We start from the raw sequence: 27,743 nt of genomic DNA on the forward strand, positions 1-27,743 counted from the left end.
TGGATGCGTGTGGTCGAGATGGTCAACGCCCACACGTATGGGCGTTAACATTTCCGTAAATATTAGCTGTCAGACTGCCAGGAGGAAGGAGTCCATAGATTCTTTGGAAAGGTGAAAGAGAGACCTCATTATTTTCGTGCTTCCTTCCACGCGCAACGACATACGCTCTTGCCGCGCGCGACACGGTGCTTACCCAGTCACACTACGAAAGAAAGCAGTACCCCTCACCGCAAGGCTCCAATTGCAGCACACGACACACGTCCTTCTCCCTGTAGTTTTCTACCCGGCCTATTCACCATCAAAGAGAAAACCCAACCTGCAACTACCCCTCTACAGCGTCAAAAGAAAAACCTTGGTCCGCTCCTTGCAAGTGTGGCAAGGAGCAATGCATTCTCGGTCTGTGCTAGCCCTGGGTCTGCTCCTGCTGTTGAGCCTCGACGGAGAGGTGGCCCTGGCGGCGGAAGACGGCCAGTTCGCCTACCAAGGTTTCGTCACCGCGAACCTCACGCTGGATGGCCTCGCCACCGTCATGCCCAACGGCCTCCTGTTGCTCACCGATCCGGTCACGGAGTACAAGACAACAGGCCATGCCTTCCACCCTGCACCACTCCGCTTCCTCAAAAGTTCCACCACGTCGTCGACGACGACGACGACGACGAACAGCACCGCCATGGCGCGGTCCTTCTCCGCGACCTTCGTGTTTGCCATTTCGTCCAGGTACGATGGCCTGACCAGCTATGGGCTTGCGTTCGTGGTCGCGCCGACCTCGAACCTCTCAGCAGCAAACGGCGGGCGGTACCTGGGCCTCCTCAACGCGACAAACGGCACGGCGAGCGACCGGATCTTGGCGGTCGAGCTCGACACCATCATGGACGCTGCGTTTCGCGACATCAACAGCAACCACGTCGGCATCAACGTCAACAGCCTCATCTCACGGCAAGCCAAGCCGGCTGGGTACTACAGCGACGAGAACGGCGTCTTTCAAGACCTGAGGCTAAACAGCCGCCAACCGATGCAGGTGTGGGTGGACTACAACGCCCAGGCCAGGCGATTAAACGTGACATTAGCACCCATCCAGGTACGAAAGCCTAGAAATCCTCTGCTCTCCGAGGTCATCGATCTCTCCGCGGTCACGACGGACAAGATGTACGTCGGCTTCTCGGCTTCTGCAGGTCTCAGTATAGGCACGCACCACTATGTCCTTGGATGGAGCTTCAGCTTGGACGGACCTGCCCCGCCGCTAGACTTCTCCAAGCTTCCCTCCTTGCCACGCCTGGGACCCAAGCCTCGGCCCAAGATATTGGATGCCGTGCTGCCACTAGTCACCACATCCCTTGTGATTGTAGTGCTAGCTGCCGTCTTCTTCTTCTTGTGACATAGGCGTCGATTCACTGAGGTGCGAGAGTATTGGGAGGAAGAGTTCGGCCCATATCGGTTCACATACAAGGATTTATTTCACGCCACGGAGGGGTTCTCTGATAGGAATTTGCTTGGCGTAGGAGGATTCGGAAGAGTGTATAGGGGAGTTCTTTCTGTGTCCAATTTAGAGGTTGCCGTGAAGAGAGTGTCACATGATTCGAAACAAGGAGTAAGGGAGTTCATTGCGGAGGTGGTGAGCATTGGCCGTCTCCGCCACCGAAATCTTGCGCAGTTGCTAGGCTATTGTCGGCGAAAGGGTGAACTTCTCTTGGTATATGACTACATGGAAAATGGCAGTCTTGACAAGTACTTGTACAACGAAAACAAGCCAACTCTACATTGGGCCGAGAGGTATCAGATCATCAAAGGTGTTGCATCAAGCTTGTTGTATCTTCATGAGGAATGGGAGAAAATCGTCATACATCGAGATATAAAAGCAAGCAATGTGCTCCTGGACAGACAAATGAATGGACGACTTGGTGATTTTGGTCTAGCAAGGTTATATGACCATGGCACAGTTGCTAAAACAACACATGTGGTGGGCACCATGGGATATCTTGCACCAGAAATTATACGCACCGGAAAGGCAACGCCCTTAACAGATGTGTTTGCATTTGGCGTGTTTCTCCTAGAGGTCGCCTGTGGGTGTAGGCCAATTGGTAGCAGCAAGAACAACACAGAGATAGTGTTGGTGGATTGGGTGCTTGAACACCACGGCAATGTCTCAATTCTCGACACAGTAGATCCTCGACTCATGGGGAATTTCAACATAGAGGAAGTCACTCTCGTGCTCAAACTAGGTTTATTATGCTCATACCCATCACCCAGTGCAAGGCCTAGCATGCAAAAGGTCATGCAATACCTGGACCGTGGAGAGTCAATTCCTGACATGCCTCCAACATATGTGAGTTATAGCATGATAGCAATGATGCAGAATGAAGGGTTCGATTCCTACATAATGTCGTGCACTCCGTCGAATAGCACTGTATCTGGCAAGTCTTCGGTGACGGTTCTACAAGAAGGAAGATGAAGGCTTGTATTTTTCTTTTCTTTTTTGTGTGGGGAAGATGAAGGCTTGTAATTTACCATTCTTATTTATTCTCCTCTTGATATTTCTATAAGCGCTTGTAATCACCTATGACTTGAATCTCCCTTTGCACATCATGTGACCCGAGTATGCCAGGGGAGGTCTTTTACTTTTCTTTGGACACTTTTATTAACTCAAAATATAGCAGAGTAACACCGGACCTCTGCATAGTTAGGATGCACACAACCAATCACAGGCAGTCTAATACAAGAAAAAAAAACATATTTACACTAGTAAAGCCGTAAAAGACCAACACTATGGCTATGTCTAAGGGGGTGGTGGATTAATCCGGAAATTATGCAGCCACCCATGTTGGGTGAAAATCTCCTTGGCCACCCGCTCCAGCCGCATACACATCTCCTTGAACAACGGTTGATACTTCATTCGGTGTAGCATAAACCATGTATGAAGCGTGTGTATATGTAAGTGCATCTAGTGCCTCTTAGTAATTTTGGTGTATTGAAGACTTATAGGTTAAGGGACTAATGCGTTTTTGAGTGTACACAGGTCTATAAATCTATGAGGAGTTTTAAAATTTACAGAGAAAGTCGACCCCTAAAAATGAATGTCTTCAACTGAAGACTTTGGCTTTCTGAAGACTTCGAAAGTGAAGAAATTGGTGTGATCCTGAAGACTTGATATTCATGCGAGGAATATGAAGCTTGAAGACTTTTGTTTTCGTAATTTTGTTTTTCTCTTTCTTGAGTCATAGGAAACACAGTACTATTAAAAGGGGTCGAGGTAAAACTAAGGAAAAGTTTTCAAGTGATGCTCATCTCAAAATCCTACACCTGCCAATCTTTTTGAGTGAAGCCATTGGAAATCTCATACAGTTCAGTCAATTTCTTCAGTGACAGAGACGAAGATCTTCTGGTCTCTGAGGAATTTGTTCTGACTGAGGAATTAGGAATTCGCCAGTGCGGATTGCCTACAAGTGAGGAACATGATAGCCCTAAGGAATTTGAACCTCAAATTTCCGACCATTGCTGTACTATGCACCAGCTGTCCCAAAATTGTTGGGATCTACGGTAGGGTGCATCGACTGCAAATTAAAATTTCCTACGCGCAGAACAACCAAGAACATGCTACGGGAGATGGATCACAGTTCGTTACCACTAGACGCGCAGTGTCGTGCAGCGGAAGAAGAGTTGGGGCAGCGCGTCTGCGTGGATCGTCTCCACCTCATCCGATCTCCCTCGTACAACCGGTGGTCAGTTCCCACGTACAGGTTCGCCGGAGCGGCGCAAGTGCACCGCCTCTAACGGTATCCGTGCGTGCAGGAGGAACGTCGTGCGGCGGACTGCTAGGTCCGATCACACAACCGGCGGTGAGTGGAGGTGTCTATTCGCAACACATGCAAACCCTAGTGACAGCGCCGAAGCGATCAGCTGCGTGAGTGTGCGGCACCTCCACTATATATATATAGGCGTCCGTCGCGGGCTCAACACTTGGGCCTCGCACGGACCCTAAAACTTATAAGTCTACTCGGCCATAATCCGAATACAGTTCGGATCACATCCGACCAGTGTCCTCGGATCCGACCTCGTAGGTTCCTTCCCTTAAGCGCGCGATCCCTTAGGTTCAAGTCGGCTTGGTCGCAGTTCAGATCAACTCCAAACTGCACGGTTGATAGCGGCCTCTAGCAAGGCATGTCGAACACCAAGCAGACTATGAAGCTGGTTAGCGAACTTGTACATTACACTTCCATTCCTTTTGCCACACGATATATGTTGTCGAGCTCAAGGCGAGTCTGTCATCCTTGTGCTAGCCCGGCCTCTTTCTCGTTCCAGTGATACCGACCACAAACCGGATTATCTCATAATCCTTGTCGCATGGCCATGCTTATCCTGGTCGGATCACACGAGGGGCCCAGAGTATATCTCTCCTGGTCGGAGAGGCAAATCCCATCTTGCTCGACCATGTCTCGCAGCATTGGTCTGGACAAGTCTGAAACCTACCTTTGTAACTACCTAGTCACGGAGTAGCATTTGGTCGGCCCAAAGCAAATCTGTCACCATCCCGAGTACATGCGTCAGCTCAGGTCTTAGGACATAGAACATATGTTGTACTAGAGACTCACAGATGACATGTCGTTGCGTCTCATAGTTGGGTCTGTCCGACTTGGACCTTATCTCGACTCGGATCTGACTACGTCGAATCCGACCAGATCGTTCCAAGTCCATATTTTCGTGCTTCCTTCACACACAATGACAGACGCTCTTGCCGCGCACGACACGGTGCTTACCCAGTCACACTACAAAAGAAAGCAGTACCACTCACCGCAATGCTCCAATTGCAGCACACGACACGCGTCCTTCTCCCTGTAGTTTTCTACCTGGCGTCTCCTTTCCACCATCAAAGAGAAAACCCAACCTGCAACCACCCCGCTACCGCGTCAAAAGAAAAAGGGAAAAGTCTAAAATAAACCTGGAATTCATGCTCTAATTCTGAACCAAACCTCGACCTCAAAATCCCTAAAACTGGCACCTTGCACTGTCTAATCCCGGTCTATCCCAGTTGATTTCTGTTAATTGCTCGTTTGGCGCACTGGGAAAAGGACAATCCTCACTGACTTATGGGCCCACGGGCCATATAGATCTTGCTGGTTAACGAGAGTAATATACGTTCATGAAATGGTTAAATGCTCGTGAAGGAAAGAAAGAAGAGTACTCCATGGGAATCAAGACATACATAGACGAGAGGTCGAGGCCGTGGACTCTATGGGTGCAGATAGCCATTAACTGTAGCGGGCCTATCATTCGTACTAGTACGTACGAGGCAGACGTATCACGTTGAATTCAACGTTTCCGCATGTTAGATTGGATCGATGGAAGCGTTCCTACTCCTCCGTAGAGGAGCCGCGGGTATATATTGATTGTAGGCAGAAACAGCCTCTGCCTTGGCATACAAGAAGCCCACTGATCGCAAGGATCAGCGAGATAGAGATAGGAGATTAAACAGGAGAGGAAATATAGAGATGGTAGTTGAGATTACATGACGTGAATATCTCTAAGTCTAACACCCTCCCTTAATCTGAACTACCTATCCTAAATTAAGATTGTTCTTGAATGCTTCAAATGGCTTGTACGGCAGAGCTTTGGTGAATCTGTCGGCCACTTGATCTCTGGAAGGAATGAAGCAGATCTCCAGCTTCTTTTCTGCAACCCTTTCTCATACAAAGTGAAAGTCTATCTCAATATGCTTGGTTCTGGCATGAAAGACAGGATTAGCACTTAAATAAGTGGCACCCAAATTATCACACCATAGGCATGAAATACGATGTTGCTTCACACCCAATTCTTCAAGCAAAGATTCAAGCCAAATAATTTCAGCAGTAGCATTCGCCAATGATTTGTACTCGGCCTCAGTACTTGACCTTGAGACTGTTGCTTGTTTCCTGGCACTCCAAGAAATAAGATTAGAATCGAAGAAAACAGCAAAACCACCTGTTGATTTTCTATCATCGCTGCAACCTGTCCAGTCTGCATCAAAGAAAGCACTAACAAGTGTAGAGTTGGACCGTCTAAAATGAAGTCCCAAACCTACAGTGTGTTTGACATACAGAATGATCCTCTTAACAGTTGTCCAATGAGCAGAAGTGGGAGCATGTAGGTATTGACATACTTTGTTAACAGCAAAAGAAATATCTGGTCGTGTCAAGGTTAAGTATTGCAAGGCTCCAATAGCACTTCTGTATTTGGTGCTTTCTTCCTCCTTAAGTAGCTCCCCTTCGTATGCTGACAATTGTTCTGATGAAGATAATGGTGTGGGTGATGCCTTGAAATCCTTCATTCCCATCCGAGCCAAGAGTTCAGTGGCATATTTTTCTTGTTTCAATACTATACCATCCTGAACCTTTTTAACTTCAATGCCTAAAAAGAAGCTCAAATCACCAAGATCCTTTAAAGCAAACTCTGAGCTTAGATCATGCAAAAGGGCATCTGTAGCATTCTGAGAGGAGCTTGCAACTATAATATCGTCAACATATATGAGCACAAAGATAACAGTGTTTGCCTTATTGTATATGAAGAGAGATGTGTCAGCTTTTGATGCAATAAAGCCAAGACGTTTTAACTGCATACTTAACCTGGAGTACCATGCTCTAGGTGCTTGTTTCAAACCATAAAGAGCTTTGTCAAGTTTGCATACATAATGAGGTTTTTGTTTGTTTTCATAACCTGGTGGTTGCCTCATGTAGACCTCCTCTTCCAGAACACCATGCAAAAACGCGTTATCTACGTCTAGCTGCCTTAGGCTCCATCCCCTAGACACAGCAATAGCTAGCACAAGTCTGATGGTTGCAGCTTTTACCACAGGGCTAAATGTATTCTCATAATCAATACCATAACGCTGCTTAAAACCTTTAGCAACAAGACGTGCTTTATACCTGTCAATGGAGCCATCGGCCTTTTTCTTGATCCTATAGACCCATTTACAGTCAATAATGTTTTTACCTTTCTGGTTTGGCACCAAGTGCCATGTTTTGTTTCTCATTAAGGTTGTATATTCCTCATCCATAGCGTTTTTCCACTTCTGATCTCCAAGTGCGTCATCCAATTTTGTTGGCTCGCCTGAAATGCACAACATGCCATACAGAATAGTGCCATCAGTTCTTATTTTTGGATTTTTAATACCTTTTTGTAGCCGAGTTGTAATTCTTGATGTGGTTGGTGGAGGCTGCTGTACACGCTGGCGCACGGCATTGCTGGTCGCAGAAGATCCTGGAGAGGAATCGGGAGATGCCACACCGGATCCAGTGGCCACGGGTGTGGTTAGCTCATTCGGCACCGCACCGTCATTTGCCGCAGAAGATCCTGTGCCAGATGAGCCTGTCGGGCGCGTGTGCGGGTCGCGCCTCGCGGTTGGCTGCATGCGCAAGCCGTTCGAGGAGGATTCCCCGCGTGGAGGCGTGGCGGCCGCGGATTACGTCGCCCGCGCCTGGCCATGCAAACTGGCTGGCTCGCGATCCGGGGCGAATATCCGCGCCCGACCCGAGGAGGATTGGCACACAGGGGTGGCAGGCGCCGCCAGATCGTCCTCGTTCGCCGCGCCAGCTTCGTCCTCTTCTTGCACATGAAATATAGCATTGTTTTGGACAAGATTTTGATCATTTTGACCGTTTTGAACTCCATTTTCTTCAGAGGCCTGCACACACGGAAGACAAGGGCTAGTTCCAGTAGGAGTATTATCATCATGTTGGTTAGTGCAATTGTTTCCCCCGTGATCAAAATCTCGAAGTGTGGTTGGAAGAAGAAGAATCTCTTGACGAAGTAGAGCGCCGGCATTGGGATGGAGAGATTCAAACGGAAAAACGGATTCATCAAACACAACATCGCGAGATATATAAACTCGGTCTGTGGGAACATCTAGACACTTTACTCCCTTGTGCATGGGGCTATATCCCAAAAACACACATTTTTTGGAATGAAACGCAAGTTTGCGTGTATTGTATGGTCTTAGATTTGGCCAACATGCACAACCAAATACTCGAAGAGATTTGAAGTCTGGTTTGACACCAAAAAGACGTGTGATGGGACTCTCAAATTTGATGGCTTTGCTCGGTCGAATATTTATGAGATATGTGGCAGTGAGAAAGGCTTCATCCCAGAATTTGAGGGGCATGGAAGCATTGGCTAGTAGTGCTAGTCCTACCTCAACAACATGGCGGTGTTTGCGTTCAGCCGACCCGTTCTGTTGGTGAGCATGGGGGCAAGAAACATGGTGAGAAATTCCAATCTTTTGAAAGAAAGAATTTAGTTTTTCATACTCACCACCCCAGTCGGTTTGCATAGCAAGAATCTTTGAGTCTAGTTGGCGTTCAACAAGGTTTTGGAAATTGAGAAACACTTGGAAAACATCAGATCGTTTCTTTAGCAAATAGATCCAAGTGAACTTGCTATAATCATCAATGAAACTAACATAATAGGAAAATCTGCCAACTGATGTGGGAGCTGGTCCCCATACATCTGAAAAAACTAACTGCAATGGAGCAGTGGATACACTTGTAGATATAGGATAAGGTAGCTGATGACTCTTAGCTTGCTGGCAAGCATCACAAATTGACTCAACACTAGACTCATAGGGAAGATTATTCTTGCTAAGGACATGCTTAACTATGACTGAAGAGGGATGACCAAGACGACTATGCCACTTTGCCGAGGAGGGTTTGATGACACTCCACGCTTGTTTATTCGACCATGATGAAGATGAAGATGATATGAGTGGATATAGGCCTCCCTCACACTTTCCTCTAAGTATGACCTTCCTCGTTGCCAAGTCCTTGATCACAAAAGAGTAGGGATAAAATATTATGAGAACGTTGTTGTCAAGGGCAAAACGATGAACAAAACGAGATTTTTGGAAGCATGTGGAACATGTAAGACATTATTAAGATGTAAATCTTTTACGGGGGTTTTAACAATTGATTTTCCAACATGAGTAATGTCCATACCAGTTCCACTTGCCGTGTGTATCTGATCACCGCCATGATACCTTTCCCGCATCGTCAGCTTGTCAAGTTCCCCGGTGATGTGCTCAGTAGCACCGGAGTCGGCATACCAGTTAGTGTCAATGCAGTAGTAGTTGGTGACGAGGTTGGCTGCCTTCTTCTCCTCATGATCATCATCATAGCGATGCCAGCAAGCTCTTGCGCCACCGGCATGAAACTTGTAGCAGATCTGGCACTCTGGATAGTCTCCTTCTTGCTGTTGTTGTTGTTGTGGTTGGGGACGAAGTCGTTGCTGCTGATAGCCGCCACCAGCACCGCGACCAGGAGAGGAAGAAGAGCGGTTCCCTCGACCGCGTCCTCCTCTGGTGCTTCGACCACGGCCTCCCCTGCCACGGGACTGCCCGCGCCCCCTGTAGACGGCGTTGGCAGAGGAGCGGAAGCCTGCTGGTCCGTCCCCCAGCATCTCCATGCGTTGATCGAACGCAGAAATCTGCGCGAAGAGGTCGTCGACGCTGATGGAGTTCTTGATCGTGCCGATTGCTGCCACGACGGGATCATAGTCCCGATCAAGGCCAGCCAATATGTAGTCCACCATCTCTGGATCGGTCACCGGACGCCCAGCCGCAACTAGCTCGTCCCCGAGGTTCTTCATCTTGGCGATGAAGGTGTTGCTCGACATGTTGCCCTTCTTGGTGTTGGAGATGGCCATCCGTAGATTGGTTATGCGGGATTGCGACTGCGCAGTGAATATTGTGGTAAGAGCAGTCCACAGATCAAAGGTGTTGTCCTTACCGATGACTTGTGCAAGAATTTCCTGGGTGAGCGAGTTCAACAGGTAGCTCAGAACCTGCTGATCCTTCGACAACCACGGGCTGTACAGAGGGTTGGGCTCAATGGCCGTGGTTTTATCCGCCTTGGTGACTTCTATGGTCTTTGGCGGTGCGGCGTCGCTGTCGTCGAGGAGGCCGGTCACTTGCGCGCCTTGCAATGCCGGCATGACCTGCGCCTTCCACAGGAGGTAGTTCCCCCTTGCGAGCTTCTCTGTTGGTGGAGCTCCTAGGTTGAGGCCGACGGTGCTTGAGCTCGTGGCCATGGCGATGGAAGGGTGTTTAGGGTTTTGGTTTTGCTAGACGATAGGAAGAGACGTGGCTCTGTATACCATGTTAGATTGGATCGATGGAAGCGTTCCTACTCCTCCGTAGAGGAGCCACGGGTATATATTGATTGTAGGCAGAAACAGCCTTTGCCTTGGCGTACAAGAAGCCCACCAATCGCAAGGATCAGCAAGATAGAGATAGGAGATTAAACGGGAGAGGAAATATAGAGATGGTAGTTGAGATTACATGACGTGAATATCTCTAAGTCTAACACAGCACACTGACAATCATTTCTGGTATCAGCCGTCGCTGTATGCCGTGTACACAGGAGGTACCCTCCCCTTTCCTGCTTCCTTCCACGTGCAACGACGAACGCTCCTTGCCTTGTCCCGCGCGGCACGGTGCTTGATTACCCAGCTAACGAGTCACTACGAAAGATACTATACTCAAGAAATATGGCATTCTTTGTCAAAACACGTCCTTCTCAGTGTAGTTTCCACAGCCCAAAGCTGGAAAATCAAGCCTGCAAGGCTCCAATCACCCATCCACAACGTCAAAGGAAGAACCTTGGTCTGCTAGCTCCTCCTTGCAAGTGTGACAAGGCGCCATGCTTTCTGAGTCTCTGCTTGCGCTTGGTCTGCTCCTCCTGCTGAGCCTGAGCCTCGACGGAGAGGTGGCCCTCGCGGCGGAAGACGGCGAGTTCGCCTACCAAGGCTTCGCCACGGCGAACCTTACGCTGGATGGCCTCGCCACCGTCATGCCCAACGGCCTCCTGCTGCTCACCGACACGGAGTCCGCGAACACGGGCCATGCCTTCCACCCCGCGCCACTCCAGTTCCTCGAAAGTTCCACCACGACGACGAACAGCACCACCATGGCGCGGTCCTTCTCCGCGACCTTCGTGTTTGCCATTTCGTCCAGGTACGATGGCCTGACCAGCTACGGGCTTGCGTTCGTCGTCGCTCCGACCTCGAACCTCTCGGCTACGAACGGCGGGCGGTACATGGGCCTCCTCAACGCGACAAACGGCACGGCGAGCCACCGCATCCTGGCGGTCGAGCTCGACACCATCATGGACGTCGCGTTCCGCGACATCGACAGCAACCACGTCGGCATCGACGTCAACAGCCTCGTCTCACGGCAGGCCAAGCCGGCTGGGTACTACAGCAACGAGAACGGCGCCTTCCAAGATTTGAGGCTGAACAGCCGCAGGCCGATGCAGGTGTGGGTGGACTACGACGCCCAAGCCAGGCGAATCAACGTGACATTAGCACCTGTGCAGGTACCAAAGCCCAGGAATCCTCTCCTCTCCGAGGCTATTGATCTCTCCACGGTCATGGTGGAAGAGATGTACGTCGGCTTTTCTGCTTCTAGCGGTACTCCCGGTGATAATCACCACTCTGTCCTTGGATGGAGTTTCAGCTTCGACGGACCCGCCCCGACGCTAGACTTCTTCAAGCTCCCCGCCCTGCCGCGCCTAGGTCCCAAGCCTCGGTCCAAGATCTTGGACGCCGTGTTGCCGCCGGCCGCAGTATCGCTTGTCATTGCCGTGCTAGCTGCCGTGTTCTTCTTCTTGTGGCATCGGCGCCGATTTGCCGAGGTGAGAGAAGATTGGGAGGATGAGTTCGGCCCACATCGTTTCGCATACAAGGATTTGTTTCATGCCACTGAGGGCTTTTCGGGTAGGAATTTACTTGGAGTAGGAGGATTTGGAAGAGTGTACAGAGGATTGCTTTCTGTGTCCAATTTAGAGGTTGCGGTGAAGAGGGTGTCACATGATTCTAAACAAGGACTAAGGGAGTTCATTGCAGAGGTGGTGAGCATTGGCCGTCTCCAACACCGGAATCTCGCACGGTTACTAGGCTACTGCCGTCGGAAGGGTGAACTTCTCTTGGTTTATGAGTACATGAAAAATGGTAGTCTTGACAAGTACTTGTATACTCAAAATAAGCCAGCTCTACATTGGCCTGAAAGGTATCGGATCATCAAAGGTGTCGCATCAAGCTTGTTGTATCTTCATGAGGAATGGGAACAAATTGTCATCCATCGGGATATAAAGGCTAGCAATGTGCTCTTGGACAGTCAGATGAATGGACGGCTCGGTGATTTTGGTCTAGCAAGGTTATACGACCATGGCACGGTTTCTAAAACAACACATGTGGTGGGCACCATGGGGTACCTTGCACCGGAACTTATACGCACCGGGAAGGCAACACCCTTAACCGATGTGTTCGCATTTGGTGTGTTTCTCCTTGAGGTCGCATGTGGGCGTAGGCCAATCAACAGTACCAAGGATATCACAGAGTTAGTGTTGGTCGATTGGGTGCTTGAACATCACCGCAACGGCTCAATTCTTGACGTGGTCGATCCACATCTTATGGGGAATTTCAACCCAGAGGAAGCCACCCTCCTGCTCAAATTAGGTTTGTTATGCTCCTACCCATCGGCCAATGCAAGACCTAGCATGCGAAAGGTCATGCAATACCTGGACCGCGACCAGTCAATTCCTGACATGTCCGCCTACATGAGTTACAACAGGATAGCAATGATGCAGAATGAAGGGTTCGATTCATACATAATGTCGTACCCTTCATCGAATATGAATATTTGTGTTGTATCTGGTGAGTCTTCGGTGTCAATTCTTGAAGAGGGAAGGTGAATGCTTTTAATTTGCACCTGTTTTTTATTCTTCTCTCAATGTTCCTTTAAGAACTTGTAATCCATATTGGATCTGAGTTTGTCTAAGTGAACTAGTTCTATCTCATGCACGAATTTCAGTAATCAGTAACACTTTTGGTAAGGAAATAGTGGTAACCGCCATTTGCCGAGACTCCAGAGTCCACTACTAGTCCCTGGCGAGGTGTAATCTTAGTAAGGATTTGCTTAGCGATATCCCAAGAGCATCTCAAACAGATGATGAAAAATTGGTGTCGTGAAAAACAATATAGGGCAGAAGGGAGAGAAAATTCATCACCGCCACGGTTGTTGCTTTAACAGATGTGGTAAAAGTGATGCCCAAATTTTTTGCCCTCCTCAGCCGCTGTTCTCCACTCCAACATTGCATACATAATTCAAACAAAAACCTGTGATTACGGGGAATTTGGCTACGTCTCCCCTAATCTCTCTGATAAACCTCCCTTAATCCCCCCCTAAATTATGGGGAATTTATGCTGCCTAGGCATCAAGCTCTATGAACCAATCAATAATTTTGTTATGGTTTGGACTGAAACGAGTTTCTGGAGAATTTGTACGAGCATATGGCGATGTAGCCTTAAACTGTTGCAGTTTGGACCGAAGCGAGTTTCAGGAGAATTAGCAACTTAATAATCTAGCACAAAGTACGTGCATAACATGAATTGTTGCGGTTTGGTTAAGTTTCAGTTGACTGGGACCTATTCACACCCTTTAAGTAACCGATTCTTCCCCAGCGACCAACTTTCACCTGACACGCGCTTTAGCCTATTGAGGTAGAAGACATACATAGACGACGAGCTCAAGACGATGGACTCTGTGGAAGCAGATAGCCATTAGTGTCGCGGGCCTATCATATTTGTAATTGTACGAGGCAGATATATTACGTTGAATTCGATGTTTCAGCACACTGAAAATCATTTTCAGCATCAGCCGTCGCTGTGTCCATGAGGTACCCTCCCCCTTACTACCTCTGTCATGATTTATTGTCCCTCTTTGTATTTTATGTCAAACTTTGACCGTAAATTTAAGTAACAAAATGTTAATGCATGTCAAAACAAATTATATCGTTGAATTCATATTTAAACATAGTTTATGATAATATTATTTTTACTATATATAATATATATTTATTAGAACAAATCATAGCCAAAATATGAATCTAAATAGGAGAAGGACTAATAAACCAGGACAGGGGCACTACTTTCCTGCTTCCTTCCACGTGCAACGACTACGCTCTCTGCCTTGCCCCGCTCGGCACGGTGCTTAATTAACCAGCTAACGAGTCACGCTGCGAAAGATACTCCAGATCCCAAAAATGGTAGTATTCCTTGTCAACACACGTCCTTCTCCGTGTAGTTTCCACAGCCCGGCGTCTCCTCTTCACCGTCAAAGCAATCACCCATCCACAACGTCAAAAGGAGAGGCTTGGTCTGCTCCTTGCAAGTGTCACGAGGCGCCATGCTTTCTCAGTCTGTGCTAGCGCTTGGTCTGCTCCTCCTGCTGAGCCTGAGCCTCGACGGAGAGGTGGCCCTGGCGGCGGAAGACGGTGAGTTCGCCTACCAAGGCAAGATAGAAGAGATATTTGCTGTGATGATACTCATTGTATTGGGCTGTTTATATAGTACATGTACATGTTCAGTTACAAGCATGGTTTTCACTTTCAGTGGGATTTCGATGAAATCCACTGAATTTCAGTAATTTCAGCAGACACTGAAATATTACGTTTCGGTCAAAATATTTCAGCAATTTTAATATAGCACAACAATTCCAATATATTTCAAAATATTTTTTAAAATTTTAAAAAAAATAATTGAATTCAAGTGAATATTTCGGTCATTTGGCTGAAATGGAAACTGAAATCACTGAAATTCATTGAATTTCAGTGATTTTGGTTGGTGCTGAAATTTTTCTGAAACTGAAATTAAAAACCAGGGTTACAAGTCATTAGGACGTGGAATATCAAGAGAGAGGTCTCTAGACCTTCTACATTCTAGCACTAAGTTGTAATTGCTAGGTGTTGCAACTCATTATGCTAGACAGCACTAACTCATAACATTTGACAAGGCATCGCCACGGCGAACCTTACGCTGGATGACCTCGCCACCGTCATGCCCGGCGGCCTCCTGGTGCTCACCAACTCGGATCACCCGACGAAAGACCACGCCTTCCACCCTGCGCCGCTCCACTTCCGCACAGGTTCCACCACGGCGGCAACGGCGAAAAACACCACCGCCATGGCGCGGTCCTTCTCCATGTCCTTCGTCTTTGCCATCATGTCCAGATACGATGGCATGACCAGCCATGGGCTTGCTTACGTGGGCGCTCTGACCTCCAACCTCTCAACGGCGAACAGCCAACAATACCTGGGCCTCCTCAACGCGACAAACGGCACGGCGAGACGCCAAGCTCCACGACATCGAAAGCAACCACGTGGGCATCGACGTTAACAACCTCATCTCTCGGCAGGCCAAGCCGGCTGGGTACTACTGCGACAAGGACGGCGCCTTTCAAGATCTGAGGCTGAACAGTCGCGGACCGATGCAGGTGTGGGTTGACTACGACGCCATGGCCAGGCGACTCGACGTACCCGGGTACCAAAGCCCAAGAATACTTTGCTCTCCCAAGTCATTGATCTCTCCACGGTCATGGCGGACAAGATGTACGTTGCCTTCTCGTCTTCGTCAGGTATCGACTCCACGCGCCACTATGTCCTTGGATGGAGCTTCAGCTTGGACGGGCCTGCCCCGCCTCTTGACTTCTCCAAACTCCCTGCTCTGCCACATGTGGGTCCCAAGCCTCGGTCCAAGATCTTGAACGTCGTGCTGCCATTGGCTTCGTCATTGCTTGTCATCGCAGTGATGGGTGTTGTCTTCTTCATTTTATGGTATCGGCGCCGATTTGCCAAGGTGAGAGAAGATTGAGAGGATGAGTTTGGCCCACATCGTTTCCGATACAAGGATTTGTTTCATGCCACCGAAGGGTTTTCGAGTAGGAATTTACTTGGTGTAGGAGGATTTGGAAGAGTGTACATAGGATTGCTTTCGCCGTCCAATCTGGAGGTTGCAGTGAAGAGGGTGTCACATGATTCTAAACAAGGAGTAAGGGAGTTCATTGCAGAAGTGGTGAGCATTGGCCGTCTCCACCACCGAAATCTCGCACGGTTACTAGGCTACTGCCGTCGAAAGGGTGAACTTCTCTTAGTTTATGAGTACATGGAAAATGGTAGTCTTGACAAGTACTTGTACGATAAAAATAAGCCATTTCTACACTGGCCTCAGAGGTATAATATCATCAAAGGTGTTGCATCAAGTTTGTTGTATCTTCATGAGGAGTGGGAACAAATCGTCATCCATCGAGATATAAAGGCAAGCAATGTGCTCTTGAACGGTCAGATGAATGGACGGATGGGTGATTTTGGTCTAGCGAGGTTATACAACCATGGCACGATTGCTAAAACAACACATGTGGTGGGCACCATGGGATACCTTGCACCGGAACTTATACGGACTGGGAAGGCAACACCCTTGACCGATGTGTTCGCATTTGGCGTGTTTCTTCTAGAGGTTGCATGTGGTGTAGACCAATCAGCTGCAGGAAGGACAACACACAAACAATGTTGATCGAATGGGTGCTTGAACATCACTGCAATGGATCAATTATCGATGTGGTAGATCCACGACTCATGGGCAATTTCAACATAGAGGAAGCCACCCTCGTGCTCAACTTAGGATTATTGTGCTCCTACCCATCACCAAGTGCAAGGCCTAGCATGCAAAAGGTCGTGCAATATCTGGACCGTGGCCAATCAATTTCTGATCTATCTCCAACCTATGTGAGTTACAACATGATAGCGATGATGCATAATGAAGGGTTCGATTCGTACAAAATGGCGTGCACTCTGTCGAATACTAGCATTTGCTTTGTATCTGGTGAGTCTTCAGTGACCATTCTACAAGAGGGGAGATGAATGCTTGCAATTGAATCTTCTCATTTTATTCTCCTTTAGCTATTTCTTCAAGCGCTTATAATCAAACCGTGACATGAGTTTCCCTTTTAATATCATGTGATCCGCGTATTCTGGTGGAAGCTCTTTTACTTATGTATGTATGAAACCATGTTTTCATAGTGAAATATTTCTGTCTCGAGCATCAATTTTATTAACCAGTAACACTATGGGTGTAAAGTAATCAATTGTACTCCCTTCAATTCATATTAATTGTCGCTGATTTAATACAACTTTGTACTAAATCAACGACAATTAACATGGATCAAAGGGAGTATCATCTCTAGTGCTAGTGCTTTGCTGCTACTAGACCTGCACATTTCCATAGTGAGCCAAAGAGGCCCCTCAATGCATGATTACATGATACTGTAATTGGCACCTTGGGTCGGGACAGAGCATCAGTTGTCGGCACAAAATACATCCCAAGGGAGCACGCGTAGATAGGGTGAGGGTACATGGTGGCATGGCTGTAGGGCTGGACAAAAAGCTCGGGGTCGAGGCTTGGTTCGGTTCGGTTCGGATCGAAGGTCCAACAAGCCAAGTCCAAACCTTCGGTCAAGCTCATGAAGCTTGACAAGCCGGTTAGAGACTCGATGAACAAAATCAGCACGGCCTTTGCTAAAAAAATAGCAATATACTCTCTTCGTTCACTATTTTGAGATGTTCTAACTTTTTTCTAATTCTGATGTATATAGACGCAATTTTATGTGTCTGCTCATTCATTTTAGTCCGTTTGTAGCGCATATTAAAATACCAAAAAATCTTAGATTTGTGAAGAGTATTAATTAAGACCAGTAGTTCACAATTACACGACATGATATAGACATTACACCCACTCATAACATAGTCTATCAAGTCGACATAAAGTCCCAGCGAAACTAGTAGGACTACTCGATGCATTAATGTCAGTCAATTGAACAGGTCTAAATGTGGACAAATTTGAGCATGTGCGAGGACCCACAGTCCGGCACATGCAGTACGTAGCAATCTTTACAGTTGTGATTTAGCTTAGTTCTCGTCCCAAAGCGCAGGCGCAGGCACCACATGTACAATTTTCCTTACAGACATATGCAGAGGATGATGGATCATGGATGTTCAGGGGAAGACAAATCAGCAATGTTCCTAAGAGCATCTGCAACAGTTTGTATGTACAATCGTTGGTATAAGTGTTCACGTCAGCCAGCCAAACAGGCACATCTACAGGCTCTTCAATGAGGACGTTGTTAAGCGGTATGTTAATAATTAGATGGGTTCCACTAAATGTTGAAGAAATGAAACAGGCTTTGCCTGCAGAGCTTGTGCATGGAGACGTTGCTTCAGGTTCATACGGTTTCGTTCTCCTCTTCTTTTATATGTGCCATGTCATCAAAATAGTCTAGGTGATAACTTTACCAACAATGATCATACAACTGTTGGAGATGCCCTAATGTCCTATCCCCGGCCCGAAGCAAGCGGTGCATAAATTTACAACTACTCACTGAAGCAAACATTCCAACGGCGGTACCAAAACTGTGACGCCAACCAACTAGTAAATGAAAAATCATTTTGCACCGAAGGATCGATCGGAATCAAAGAGTTCATGAGACACTGTCTTGGCTGGTCCTAGATGAACTACTCCTTCCCTACCAAAATATAAGACGTTTTTGTAGTCCAAATTAAACTGTAAAACGTCTTATATTTTGGTATAGAGGTAGTAGATATGAGACAGTACGTAGTGTTCAGATATGCCCAAGAAGTCCATGGACATCCTTAGTTTCCTGCATTCTTCCACATGCAATGACAAGTTAACGCTCGTGCCTACTGTGAAAGATACTACTCGGGAAAGCAGCGCTACTCACCGCAAGCCTCCAATTGCTAGTTGCCGGACACGTCCAGTCTCCGTGTAGTTTCCAGCACGGCCGGCGTCTTGCTTGTACTATGAGCTTGGAGCTATGTGCGAGTCTTAGTGAGATATTTTGCTTGCTTGAGCTGTGAGCTGTGTGTGGGTGCCTCGCAGCTTCCTGTGAGTGGCTCCTGCGTGCGCAAGCTCCTAATGCAGGCCTAGGTTGTGCGTGGTTTGCTACACTTTTCACAGTTCATCTGGAGTCCCCAGCCGCTGAATCTTTGCTCTATATAAGTGTGGAGAAGGCAACAATGCACGAGTGTCAGGGAACTATGCAGCCTATGCTAGCCCTTGGTCTGCTCCTGCTGCTGAGCCTCGACGGAGGTGTGGCCGTGGCGGCGGAAGACGGCCAGTTCGCCTACCAAGGCTTCGCCGCCGCGAACCTCACCCTGGACGGCGTCGCCGCTGTCACGCCCAACGGCCTCCTGCTGCTCACCGACACGGAGTACCAGACAACAGGCCATGCCTTCCACCCCGCACCACTCCGCTTCCTCGACAGCTCCACCACGATGACGAACAGCGCCGCCATGGCGCAGTCCTTCTCCGCGTCCTTCGTGTTCGCCATTAGGTCAAGATACGATGGCCTGACCAGCTACGGGCTTGCCTTCGTCGTCGCGCCGACCTCGAACCTCTCAGCTGCCGAGAGCGGGCGGTACCTGGGCCTCCTCAACGCGACAAATGGCACGGCCAGCGATCCCATCTTGGCGGTTGAGCTCGACACCATCATCAGGGGCGGAGCCAGGATTTGAGTATGAGGGGGGCGAAGAGGCCAATACCAAGAAATCGTATATAACATATATAAAATGCGATTATAGGCGTCTTTTAGATATATATCACCGGGATCAAATTGCAATGACATATACTCCCTCCGTTTCTTTATCTAAGGTGCATTTTTTATAATTTAAAAGAAAATGACACTTTTATTACTATAAATATAATTCTAGACGGCAAAAATATCAAACAAATCAACAGTATCACTCTCGGAATATATAGCAAACTGAAAAGTAAATATTAGAACTTTATCTTGACGTATAGTTGTTATATAACTTCAAATATTGTAGTAAGAAATGTAACAATAACATTACCTAGTAATTTGCATAGTCTAGTTGTATGTTGGATATACCTTTAAATTTGGTCTAGCTATGACAATATGAGTCATGGGACTGGATAGTATAGGATTTGATACTGACCGAGAAGCAACAACTGCTTCATTGGGATGAGCCGGTGATGACGGTTGGAGGAGACACAAGAACGAAAGGGCAGAGCTTCCTTATGTGGCTGATGGCAATGCGGCAATGCCCTAGCGCGCGCAGGCGATCGATCCCAAAATCAAAACAGAAATACTAACAATCAGACTAAGGTTTGGATTCATAAAAAGAAATTACTGCCAATAGCTGCAATCAGGTGCGGAGTATATTGATAATACACTAGTACCTGCTTGTATCCATAGGCTGGCCTCCTGGCGCGTAGCTGTATAGCGTTGTCGTGAGCGACGGCGGCGGCGGCGGCGGCCATCTACAGTCAGGCGCACGTTCGATTGATCTGATCGATAGCATTAGGGCTAGGACCTGGCCTCGACCAGCAAAACAATTACACACATGAGGCAGGCCACGATCGTACATGGACTACTGGGCTGGGTCTGATGCGTACTAGTTACAGGATAAATCAGCTGGGCCATCATTAATCAAGTCATTACTCGGCCATTAGCACACGTAATACACTAGTGCGTATACCAGAAATTTTCAAGGGGGGGGCGAGCAGGGGTTGGGGGGTGTCTAGCCCCTGCTCGCCTTCCCCCCCCCCCCCCCCCCCACGTCTCCGCCCCTGACCATCATGGACGTCGAGTTCCGTGACATCAACAGCAACCACATCGGCATCGGCGTCAACAGTCTCATCTCACGGCAGGCCAAGCAGGCTGGGTACTACAGCGACGAGAACGGCGCCTTCCAAGATCTGAGGCTGAACGGCGCCTTCCAAGATCACGGCAGGCCAAGTAACATTTTGGATTCAAAAAAAATAGTTGGATCTCAATCAAATTCAAGTGAAAATTTTGGTCCTCTGTCTGAAATGTAAACCTAAATCAGTCATTTCAGATATCGTTGAAATATTTTTAAAACTGAAATTCAAAACCATGTGCAGGTGTGGGTAGACTATGATGCACAGGTCAGACAACTCAATGTGACATTAGCGCCCGTGCAGCTACCAAAGCCCAAGATTCCTCTACTCTCCGAACTCATTGGTCTCTCCTCAATCATGGCGGACAAGATGTATGTTGGCTTTTCGGCTTCCGGAGGTTGGGGCGTAGGTACGCACCACTATGTCCTTGGATGGAGTTTTAGCTTGGACGGACCTGCCCCGCTGCTAGACTTCTCCAAGCTTCCTGTCCTACCACGCCTGGGTCCCAAACCTCGGTCGAAGATCTTGGATGTCGTGTTGCCACTAGCTGTGACATTGCTTGTCATTGCAATGCTAGTTGTCATCTTCTTCTTCTTGTGGCATCGGCGTCGATTTGCTGAGGTTCGAGAAGATTGGGAGGACGAGTTCGACCCACACCGTTTCGCGTACAGGGATCTATTTCATGCCACTGAGGGGTTTTCCGGTACGAATTTACTTGGTGTGGGAGGATTTGGAAGAGTGTATAGAGGAGTGCTTTCTGCGTCCAATTTGGAGGTTGCGGTGAAGAGAGTGTCACATGATTCAAAACAAGGAATAAGGGAGTTCATCGCAGAGGTGGTGAGCATTGGTCGTCTCCGCCACCGTAATCTCGCTCAGTTACTAGGCTATTGTCGGCGAAAGGGTGAACTTCTATTGGTTTATGAGTACATGGAAAATGGTAGTCTTGACAAGTACTTGTATAATAAAAATAAGCCAGCTCTACATTTATCCGAGAGGTATCGGATCATCAAAGATGTTGCATCAAGTTTGTTGTATCTTCATGAGGAATGGGAGCAAATCGTCATCCATCGAGATATAAAGGCTAGTAATGTGCTCTTGGACAGTCAGATGATTGGACGGCTCGGTGATTTTGGTCTAGCAAGGTTATATAACCATGGGACGGTTGCTACAACAACACATGTGGTGGGCACCATGGGGTACCTTGCACCAGAACTTATACGCACAGGAAAGGCGACACCTTTAACCGACGTGTTCGCATTTGGCATGTTTCTTCTAGAGGTCGCTTGTGGGCGTAGGCCAATTGGAAGCAACAAGGACATCACACAAGTAGTGCTGGTCGACTGGGTGCTTGAACATCATCGCAGTGGCTCAATTCTGGATGCGGTGGATCCACGTCTCATGGGGAATTTCAACACAGAGGAAGTCACCATCCTTCTCAAATTAGGTTTATTATGCGCCTACCCATCGCCCAATGGAAGGCCTAGCATGCGGAAGGTCATGCAATACCTGGACCGTGACCAGACAACTCCTGACCCACCTCCAACGTACATGAGTTACAACACGATAGCGATGATGCAGAATGAGGGGTTCGACTCGTACATAATGTCGTGTCCTCCATCGAACACGAGTATGGGCACTGTACCTGGTGAGTCTTCAGTGGAGATTCCGCAAGAGGGGAGGTGAATGCTTGCAATTGAATCCTCTCTTTTTTATTCTTCTCGCAATGTTCTTGAAGTGCCATGTTTGATCTGCGTTTGTCCAAGTATCCCAAGGGAGCTCTTTTGCTATTGTAAGGCACGAGTTTTCGTAGTGAAAATTCTCTCTTGTGCATGAATTTCAGTAGTAACACTTTTGGTAATGAAATAGTGGTAACCGCCATTTCCTGAGACTCCAGAGTCCCTGTCGCAAGTCCCTGGCAAGGTGTAAGCTTAGTTCGATTTCTGTTTTAGCCTCTACATGGCTTCCCACTACCACTCCAAGGGTGTTAGCCTGTTAGCCTCTACAGAGCTTCCCACTATCACTCCAAGGGTGTTAGTTCCCACTACCACTCCAAGGATGTTAGCCTGTTAGGCCTTGTACAATGCAGGGTGCTTGGAGAAATAAACCAAACTTTCCTTAAACATCAGGATAGACACTTAATTAGACGTCTTTCTTATAAAAATAGGCACTGGTGCTTTAAAAAAATCCAGTTTATTTTTCTAAGCACCTAGATATCCTTCTGTTGTAATCCCAACTCGTCTGTTATGATATTTTAAGCCAATATAGGTTGCGTTTTTAAGCAATTAGGTTAATATTTAAGCCAATATATAAACAGAATCAACAAAAACAACCATGTAGAATTAACAACCTCATCCAGCACAAAGTATGGGCGCAACATATAACTAGCAGCAAGCCCATTGCCAGTTCAGCAGTACCAACAAGCACAAGTTGCTTCCTTCCATCGGTAGCAGCAGCAAGGAGGAAATGCAGCAGAATGTCAAGCAAAACCCCAACGTTAGGTAAATAAAGTGCTTGTACACACGACCGACTACCCTCAACTTAGGAGGGTCTTGTGACTCTTGTACCACTTGCGCCACTGACAACATGTCAAGAACAAGTACCAAGTTTGAGTACCCCATGATGGCTGCAAGCCTGTAAGTATAATTCCTGCCATACAAGCTGAATAAACCCCAATCTTGACTGACCAACCAAATCAACCAAGCTGTTGCTCCTATGATTTTTTTCTCACTTGAACATAGAGATGTCAAAGACGCGGGCAGATTTATCCGTGGAGACCGAGACTATGGAGTTGCCGTCGGCAGAGACAGCCAGCGACTGCACGACGTCCCTGTGCCCGCTGAACGTGCGAGCCAAGTCCCCGGAGAGGCTGTCCCAGATGCGCACCATGCCGTCGATGCACCCCGACGCTACATACCTCGACGAACCCAGCCACGCCAGGCATGTCACACCTTCCTGCTTGTCAGACACCACCAACAATGGTAAGTTCACAGCGACATAGAAATATTTATACAAGCAAAAATGTAGATTGATTTCTACACTCACATCATGCTCGCAAGTAGATCGAATTGCTTGACGAGCAAGGTCCCAGATAATGAGAGTTCTATCAATGCTCCCTGTAGCCACCCAGTTGTACCTGCAGGTAACAGGGGCACCAGCTAGCTTAGGTCAATAGCAAGGCAATGTGCATTGTGCAACAGATTTACCATACAGGCTCCAATGATCCAAGAACATATCACCAAACAGTACCTCGACGAGATGCCAATGCACTCGATGGAATTGGTGTGGCCAACTAATGAACCAACAACCTGCAGAACAAGCGACACTTCTCACACAAAGATCCACCAGCACATATTTCTAAAAGTTCAAGAACTACCAGCAGGGTACAAGTAAATTTCCTAAGAAAACAAAACCAGGAGCTTAGGAACAAAAATCCTACAGAAATTGCTACAACCAAAACAAGGTAATCAATAATCAAGATATTCTTACATAATCTACCGTACAAAACAAACCAATGGTCAGAACCACAAGTTGCATCAAATAAGCCAACTTGCATTAGAAGATTTATCAACCTTTTTTATATTTGAACGGAGAAAGAATATGGAAAGAAAGGGAAACACTTGAACCATAAAATGCACCCACCTGGCCTGAGTTTATGCTCACAATGTGCACAGAGTTATCCTCTGAGCCACTAACAATTGACTGGGAGTCCGGAGTAATGGCTAAGCATGTCAATCCTTGAGTATGATAGCCATGACCTAGATTAAGGTAAAGGATTGGATGGTAAAGTTCAGGGTTGACAGAGAACATACAGAAACAACCATATGAATATATGATAATTACAACAAAGAAAATTATTTACCCCGAACAACATGTCTGCATTGTGCGCTTTTGGGATCCCATATCCTCAATGTTGCATCATCAGATCCACTACATATAAGCTTACCTTCATATGAAACACGTGAATTAGCTAAAAATGAATATGCTACATCAGAGATCTGAACTTCTAAAATAAGCAAGTAAAAAGGAGCTAAAATGTTAAAGCACCATACAGGTCATTCTGTTATTTGCCCTTGCTATTTTTTTTTATCATCACTTCTAGTTCAACAGAAATTAGCTTAGAACACAACTTAGCAGAAGAAGTGTTAAATACACCACGATCCATATGTTTCTCTGAAATCTGAACTGATATAAAGGAGCTCTGTGTTGATAACTAAAAACAGATTGTCACAAACAAGGGTACGTTTTCATGCCAAGGCATTCCAGAAACAGGACAAATAAAGTCCAGACTTGGGTGGTATATTAAACCTTATTCAGAGGTTGCTTAACAACATTAACAATGCATGATATAAAGAAAACTGGAAGAAATTGCACAGTACCATCAGGGGTAAAATCACCACATGTCACTGTGCTACTGTGACCAGCAAATGTATTCAGAAATGCATTGTGGTCAGCATTCCACATCCATACGTTACAGTCTTCTGATCCTGCAATTATCAAGTGACCGCGTGGATGCCATCTGAGCCACTACAAAACAAAAGACATAATAGTTACACCGTGTAACTAATCATCGATTACCGCAATGGAAACAGCTATGGATATATATAGTCAGCCAAATGAAAGAGATGGATCATCTCACCTCAAAGCCTGATCCTGAGGAACCCTCAAGCGTTCCCTGAAGTGTCCGTGTAGCTGTATCCCATACATTTATCTGTCCATCCATACTTCCACAAGCCACCAATTTCCCATCTGAACTAAAAGCGACAGTGCACACCGTGTCTCCATGTCCTGTATTGGCAATAGGTATTGTAAGCTTGGTAGACAATTCTAGGCATACACTGACACATTAAGGTACATATCGATGCAAAGTAAACAGGAAAATAAAGCTTTGCCCCCAAAAAATGAAAAAATTGCTAAGAGATATCAAATATACTTTTGTATTTATAGATATCAGAAATAGGAACAGGCATTTTAAGAGCAGTGATAGGTGATGAAGCATAGAGAAAGTTCCGAGAAACATTTGCACAGAAAAATCAAGTAAGGAAATCTCACTAGACTACTGAAGATGAGCTAATCGTACCAGTCAGCTCCTGAAAATCCTGTTCAGATCCAATCCTCCAAAGAAACCCTCTGTCATCTTTACCACCAGAGACAACAAGTGATGCATCTACAGGACTGCACGCAGCAGCAAAGACCTCATCTGTATACAAGATATGAAGACCAACTATTACCAGAATTGTTTTTCAGTGCATGGGTACTCTGCATGGTGAATCTAACTAACTTATTAGTGGAAAACAACGAAACATCACAAGATGTAGTAAGTTAATTTGCTCGATGAGGTCTTGCCTGTATGCCCATGAAATGCATAAGCTGAATGATCCTCAACCTCATCTGAAACAACAAAGAACAAAAAGAAACTTGAATTACTAGCACATTTAAATCTCACAGTGAAGTATTTCAGATTATTCGGAGTGAGCTGAATGTAAAGTAAGCAAATAACTAGTAGCATAGCACCAACATTTATCAAAATGAAAATGTGAGGTACTCCTGGAAGAAGAGTCATGGCTGAGCTCACTTGCAAAAGATTCAGTGTAAACGACATATCCATTCGTCATTGCTAAAAGACATTATCTTATTCCATTAAGAACAAACGCAACCGTAATATGTTAGCCTTGTGAACAGTATGACAATACTAAACCAGGTGAATCCTGAATAAGGTACTACGGTGGGCGAAGTTTGGTACAATGTATAATTTTCTAGGCCAGAAGTAGCAGGGAAATAGTCTAATTAATATCATTGTTTTGTGGAGGATCAAAACGACCCATGAGCGAAGATTAACAATTGGGCTAGCATGCCCTGAACATAACCAGTCCTAGCAAGTTCTGCAGTAGACAGAAATGCTACGATCAGCTGCCACATACCCATCTCTTGGTCTTCCTCATCGTCCTCGTCATCATCGTCATGGTCGGGGAGATCTGAACAAGGACAGCAGTAAGCACAGAGCAAAGCAAAAGGGAGGAAGAAGCTGCTAGCCGCTAGCCAGGATGAGGAGAAGCACTGACCTTCCTCGTCAAGGTGTATCTCCTGGATGATGTCCTGCTCGTCGATGAAGACCTCCTCGCCGTCAGAGCCTTCGTCGGGGACCTCGCCTGAGATACTCATGGCTGCCGGTGGTGCTGTGGGCGTCTTGGCTGCTGCGAGCGTGGCCGGAGAGAACAATAGCGGATCCTCACTTCCTAACGCGCTTCTTGGCGGTGCGGAGGCGTTCGAGATTAAGAGTGTGTTTGGTCGGGCTGTGTAAACAGATGCAAACATTCGTGTAAACAGATGCATGCTGTTCAACATCTCACTCACACACACAAGCACGTATGACGACATGAATCAATTCAGATGCATAAACAACATGCCACTCATCAGCAATTGCATTTAAATATACACAGAGATGGCGTCAATTCATAAACACCGCAAGAAAACATCTGTATCAATTTCTTCTATACACACAGGCAAACATCCATATCAAGCGAAACATGGCATCAGTTCATGTAAAGAATTTTTTTTTAAAAACAGAGAAAGATGGAGATTACCTTGCTACGTGGTGCAGAGGGGGGGGGGGGGGGCGAGGAGGTGTTGCTGCGCTCAAATCTGTCGTCACCGTACAACAGGAGGTCGGTAGCCGGACGGCGGGCGGGACTGCTGTAGGCCGAGACGTTGCGGGGAGGGGCCGACGGCGAGACAGGGGGGCGCGGGTGGAGGTGCTGCGTGCTGCGAGGAGGTGCGGGGAGAGGAGGGGTAGGACGGCGGTGGCCGGAATCAAGACGACGGCGACGGAGACGTGCGGGTCGTTGGTGGGTGGCGAGGGGGTGAGCGGCGGCAGGCCGGTGAGAGGGGGAGAGAGGAAGTGGAGGAGGATGGAGGGGAAGATATGTCGCGTGGCCGCGTGGGGATGGAGGCGTGTGCGTGTGCTGTGACGAGGAGGAGAGGAGAGGAGGGCGGCGGCGGCTGTCCAGGGAGGGAGTTCGTGTTCTTTTTGCTCTCGACGAAGAATCGCACGTCGCGATCGCCCTAGCTCTGCTGGACCGGCCCACGGTCACTTTCAGCTAAGGCCTGTTTTTCTGCTCCAGCAGAAAAAGGCCTGTATAAGCCCGTTAGCGTGAAGCATTGCTTTGTGGAAGACAGAGGTTTTTCTTGGAGCAACTACTTGGCGAGCCTCGCAACGATGA

At 47.3% G+C, this 27,743-nt stretch overlaps 4 protein-coding genes, 1 long non-coding RNA gene and 1 pseudogene across 5 annotated transcripts; 4 read left to right on the forward strand and 2 right to left on the reverse strand.

Annotated features, from left to right (window-relative positions):
- The first annotated feature begins 266 nt into the window (after nucleotides 1-266).
- Nucleotides 267-2,597, forward strand: LOC123187624 (L-type lectin-domain containing receptor kinase SIT2-like). The gene has a single exon (XM_044599537.1). It carries the CDS (start codon nucleotides 386-388, stop codon nucleotides 1,373-1,375), a length of 990 nt encoding a protein of 329 aa, XP_044455472.1. The 5' UTR covers nucleotides 267-385; the 3' UTR covers nucleotides 1,376-2,597.
- A 7,936-nt stretch (nucleotides 2,598-10,533) lies between these two features.
- On the forward strand, nucleotides 10,534-12,922 carry LOC123187621 (L-type lectin-domain containing receptor kinase SIT2-like). The gene has a single exon (XM_044599535.1). The coding sequence runs from the start codon at nucleotides 10,659-10,661 to the stop codon at nucleotides 12,708-12,710; it is 2,052 nt and encodes a 683-aa protein (XP_044455470.1). The 5' UTR covers nucleotides 10,534-10,658; the 3' UTR covers nucleotides 12,711-12,922.
- Nucleotides 12,923-13,943: 1,021 nt separating this feature from the next.
- On the forward strand, nucleotides 13,944-16,826 carry LOC123187623 (L-type lectin-domain containing receptor kinase SIT2-like; annotated as a pseudogene).
- A 2,029-nt stretch (nucleotides 16,827-18,855) lies between these two features.
- LOC123187622 (L-type lectin-domain containing receptor kinase SIT2-like) lies at nucleotides 18,856-22,209 on the forward strand. Its single transcript, XM_044599536.1, has 3 exons — nucleotides 18,856-19,349; nucleotides 20,458-20,597; nucleotides 20,754-22,209. Exons 1-3 carry the CDS (start codon nucleotides 18,882-18,884, stop codon nucleotides 22,207-22,209), a joined length of 2,064 nt encoding a protein of 687 aa, XP_044455471.1. The 5' UTR covers nucleotides 18,856-18,881.
- On the reverse strand, nucleotides 19,636-20,268 carry LOC123187625 (uncharacterized). Its single transcript, XR_006494069.1, has 2 exons — nucleotides 20,065-20,268; nucleotides 19,636-19,930 (listed from the first exon to the last, which is right to left on the reverse strand). It is a non-coding gene; the product is annotated as an uncharacterized lncRNA (long non-coding RNA).
- Nucleotides 22,210-22,833: 624 nt separating the features above from the next.
- LOC123187626 (angio-associated migratory cell protein) lies at nucleotides 22,834-27,532 on the reverse strand. The gene is made up of 12 exons (XM_044599538.1): nucleotides 27,108-27,532; nucleotides 26,586-26,816; nucleotides 26,445-26,498; nucleotides 25,870-25,914; nucleotides 25,604-25,723; nucleotides 25,163-25,311; nucleotides 24,903-25,050; nucleotides 24,386-24,469; nucleotides 24,166-24,281; nucleotides 23,773-23,831; nucleotides 23,569-23,659; nucleotides 22,834-23,478 (listed from the first exon to the last, which is right to left on the reverse strand). The coding sequence occupies exons 2-12, from the start codon at nucleotides 26,683-26,685 to the stop codon at nucleotides 23,251-23,253; spliced, it is 1,194 nt and encodes a 397-aa protein (XP_044455473.1). The 5' UTR covers nucleotides 26,686-26,816; nucleotides 27,108-27,532; the 3' UTR covers nucleotides 22,834-23,250.
- Nucleotides 27,533-27,743: the final 211 nt, after the last annotated feature.

Source organism: Triticum aestivum, chromosome 2A, assembly GCF_018294505.1.
Source record: "Triticum aestivum cultivar Chinese Spring chromosome 2A, IWGSC CS RefSeq v2.1, whole genome shotgun sequence".
Taxonomy (NCBI): Eukaryota; Viridiplantae; Streptophyta; class Magnoliopsida; order Poales; family Poaceae; genus Triticum; species Triticum aestivum.

Bases quoted from the DNA above. Each gene is read 5' to 3' on its own strand.
- LOC123187621 (XM_044599535.1), top strand. From the start codon at position 10,659: ATGCTTTCTGAGTCTCTGCTTGCGCTTGGTCTGCTCCTCCTGCTGAGC.
- LOC123187626 (XM_044599538.1), bottom strand. From the start codon at position 26,685: ATGAGTATCTCAGGCGAGGTCCCCGACGAAGGCTCTGACGGCGAGGAG. The intron at 23,832-24,165 runs GTGGGTGCATTT...CTTGTTCTGCAG, and splicing joins TGAGCATAAACTCAGGCCAG to GTTGTTGGTTCATTAGTTGG. The intron at 23,660-23,772 runs GTACTGTTTGGT...TGTTACCTGCAG, and splicing joins TGCATTGGCATCTCGTCGAG to GTACAACTGGGTGGCTACAG.
- LOC123187622 (XM_044599536.1), top strand. From the start codon at position 18,882: ATGCACGAGTGTCAGGGAACTATGCAGCCTATGCTAGCCCTTGGTCTG. The intron at 19,350-20,457 runs ACCATCATCAGG...TCTCCGCCCCTG, and splicing joins TCTTGGCGGTTGAGCTCGAC to ACCATCATGGACGTCGAGTT. The intron at 20,598-20,753 runs CGCCTTCCAAGA...TAAAACTGAAAT, and splicing joins CAAGATCTGAGGCTGAACGG to TCAAAACCATGTGCAGGTGT.
- LOC123187624 (XM_044599537.1), top strand. From the start codon at position 386: ATGCATTCTCGGTCTGTGCTAGCCCTGGGTCTGCTCCTGCTGTTGAGC.